Source organism: Populus nigra, chromosome 1 (assembly GCF_951802175.1).
Source record: "Populus nigra chromosome 1, ddPopNigr1.1, whole genome shotgun sequence".
NCBI classification, from domain to species: Eukaryota; Viridiplantae; Streptophyta; class Magnoliopsida; order Malpighiales; family Salicaceae; genus Populus; species Populus nigra.
In genome coordinates, this window is record NC_084852.1 from 3,086,402 (window position 1) to 3,089,100 (window position 2,699).

At 38.2% G+C, this 2,699-nt stretch overlaps 1 protein-coding gene across 1 annotated transcript; it reads right to left on the bottom strand.

Moving 5' to 3' along the window:
* Positions 1 to 208: 208 nt before the first annotated feature.
* LOC133678220 (benzyl alcohol O-benzoyltransferase-like) lies at positions 209 to 1,892 on the bottom strand. The gene is made up of 2 exons (XM_062100464.1): positions 1,352 to 1,892; positions 209 to 1,192 (listed from the first exon to the last, which is right to left on the bottom strand). The coding sequence occupies exons 1-2, from the start codon at positions 1,793 to 1,795 to the stop codon at positions 239 to 241; spliced, it is 1,398 nt and encodes a 465-aa protein (XP_061956448.1). The 5' UTR covers positions 1,796 to 1,892; the 3' UTR covers positions 209 to 238.
* Positions 1,893 to 2,699: the final 807 nt, after the last annotated feature.

A 2,699-nucleotide genomic window follows, 5' to 3' on the forward strand; every position in this document is an offset into this window, starting at 1 on the left:
TCTCCACCTTCAGCTTGATGGGGCATCTTATGGAAAGAGTCCTATATATATGTAAATACCTTGTATAGGAATAATTATCATGTATAGTACATTCCACCCGTGTATTATACACAACCCTAAAGGTATTTATATCAAGGAAGGGCTGCTGTGATTGGCGTCCAACACATTATACATTAATTCAATCTCTTTACAAAACTCAACTGGCCAAGAATAGAATAATATCATAGCCTCTCCTGTCTTATAGGGAGCTTGGTATCATTTCTTGTTGTTCTTGGCTTCTTTCTGGGTCATGCCTTGCCAATTCCTCTAATAGTATTGCAAATCTCTCCATAACTGGTGCACGTAAGGAAACCAAAAGCATAACCCCACGCTCTCCGTTCTTGAATCGATACGGCAGGAAATAGGTTCCTGCAATAGAAATTTCATCAGGCATAGCCTTGGGTGGCCCAGTATAAATTGTGTTGCCCCATCCATAGTCCACCTGATCGAACCCAAAACCTGTTAAGTCTGACACGACATATGATTGTAACCCTATAGGCTGCCCTTTGGTTATCTCCATTAGATCAGCCAATGATCTCATGTACTCCTCAGTTATTCTATTCTTGGAATTTCTTATCAATTCCAACGCATACCCTAAAGAGTTTAAGCAAAGCTTCCTAGCATTTGTTACAGCTGCTGGCAAAGCTAGCACGTTACCATAATATCCTTTCGGTAATGGAGGGTTAAATTTGGAACGTGCGTTGACAAGCATTTGCATGCGCATCTCCTCATTAGGGTTAGCTTGAGATGCTATGGCATAGCATCTCCATAAGCATGCAGTTATTACCTCAAAATTTGAACATGGGTGTAAATGAGAAGGAATCCATCTACGAATGTTGGATAATTCCTTGCGGTTAAGAACAAAACTACGGTGGGCTACAGCGTGAACCTGGCCGTGGAATTCAGGCACCTTGGCTGTAGGATCAACAGCAACAGGAGCATCATTACCATATTCATTGTGTCTGCATGTAACTCGTGGCGGATTCCTAGCACAGAGGAGTTCCCTTCGCCACACAGGTAGAATTGAAGGGGCTTGAGCACCTCGTGCAATCTCACCTATGGCATTCAATACCTGAAGCATGCCGAATGCATCAGTCATTGGGTGATTAAGACGGAGCCCTAGTACAAAACCACCACACTTCAAGCGTGTCACCTGTTAATATAATGTAAAATTATTAATACTTTATGAGAATGTAATTGATGGAATATTACCATCATTGTTTTAATTATATTTTTGAATTTTCTCGATAATAATAATAATAATAATAATGAAAGAATGAATAAACATTAGCCAATAATGTCCTATACGTACCTGAAAAATCAATAATGGGGTATTGAGGATCCCTTCTGATCCTGGGACGTTGTAAAGAAGTTCCTGAAAGCATGGGAAAGGAGATGGAATTGGATCACCAAACTGCTCGACCGTGGCATCGGCATCGGCTTCGATGAACAAGACACCCTCACCAGTACAATCAACTATAAGCTTATTGTCTGGCCCTTGTCTAATCCTACCAGCAAAAGGGTAATAATACACAAGTGCCTGCGCAATTGCCTCCTTTATTACCTTCACAGGATCTTTCCCTTGCATCGATGGATTGTGTGCATACAAGTTGTAATGTGGTGATTGAAATTGGAGGTATAGTTGGCGATCAATATCAGAAAGCTGTCTGAATTCATGAGGTGTGGCCTTAGCTGGCGCAACCAATTCTGGTTCGCACCTTCGGACGGCGAACGATATGGAAGTTGGTGTTGCCATCGCACAAAAAGCGTGTTTGCTGCAAACTGTGATAAATGGTGGTTCTACCTCAGCAGTCAAGAATATTTTTGCTTGAAATGGAATGCATGGGAAGGCAAACTTGCTACATATTTATAGTAATAATGATTGTGTGGACATGCAGTAGGTGTGAAAGGTAGGAGCAGGAACAGTAGTAAATGATTACGTTTATAAAACCATGAATTCATCAACGATTCCCCACTACAACACCTAACTCATTTCCAATTCATTATTATTGTGGTTCCTGATTCCCCACAGAAGAATCTTTTTATTAATTTACCGTTATACTCATAGTTTTTTCCTTTATTCTTCGTTGAAAATTCTGTGAAGGAACTAACAAGTGGACGAATAAGAAGAAAATTCAAACATATATGAAAATTAAAAAGGCTTCTGAAAATTTCATTTGTGGGGCTTGGAAATGTGATCACACCAACCTTGTACATTATCCTAAAATTATTACTCCAATATGGTCATGCCCAGTACTAACCATGTTGGTTTTCCTTTCATAATATTGAGAAACCCTCTCTCCCTTGAATTATCTTTCAAGTTTAGAGGGGATAGATTTTGGGAAACTACGTGCCTAATGAAGGCCTAATGGAGGGGATTCCTTAGACTTTGACAAAGTTTGAATTTGAACCAACACTAGACAAATTAGTTCTCGACTAATTATTTGTTGTCGAAGAGTCTAAAATTGAGAAATTTATATTATATCTCGGGATTGGTTTTATACTCTAATATTCTTCACTTAAACCGTTATGGGTTATATTTTATCATTAAAAAAATATATAAATTATATTTTAAAATTTCATTTAATAATTTAAGTTTTTAAATTGAGATAATTCTTTAATATAATATTAAAATTTTATTGACCAAGCAGTCATGAGTT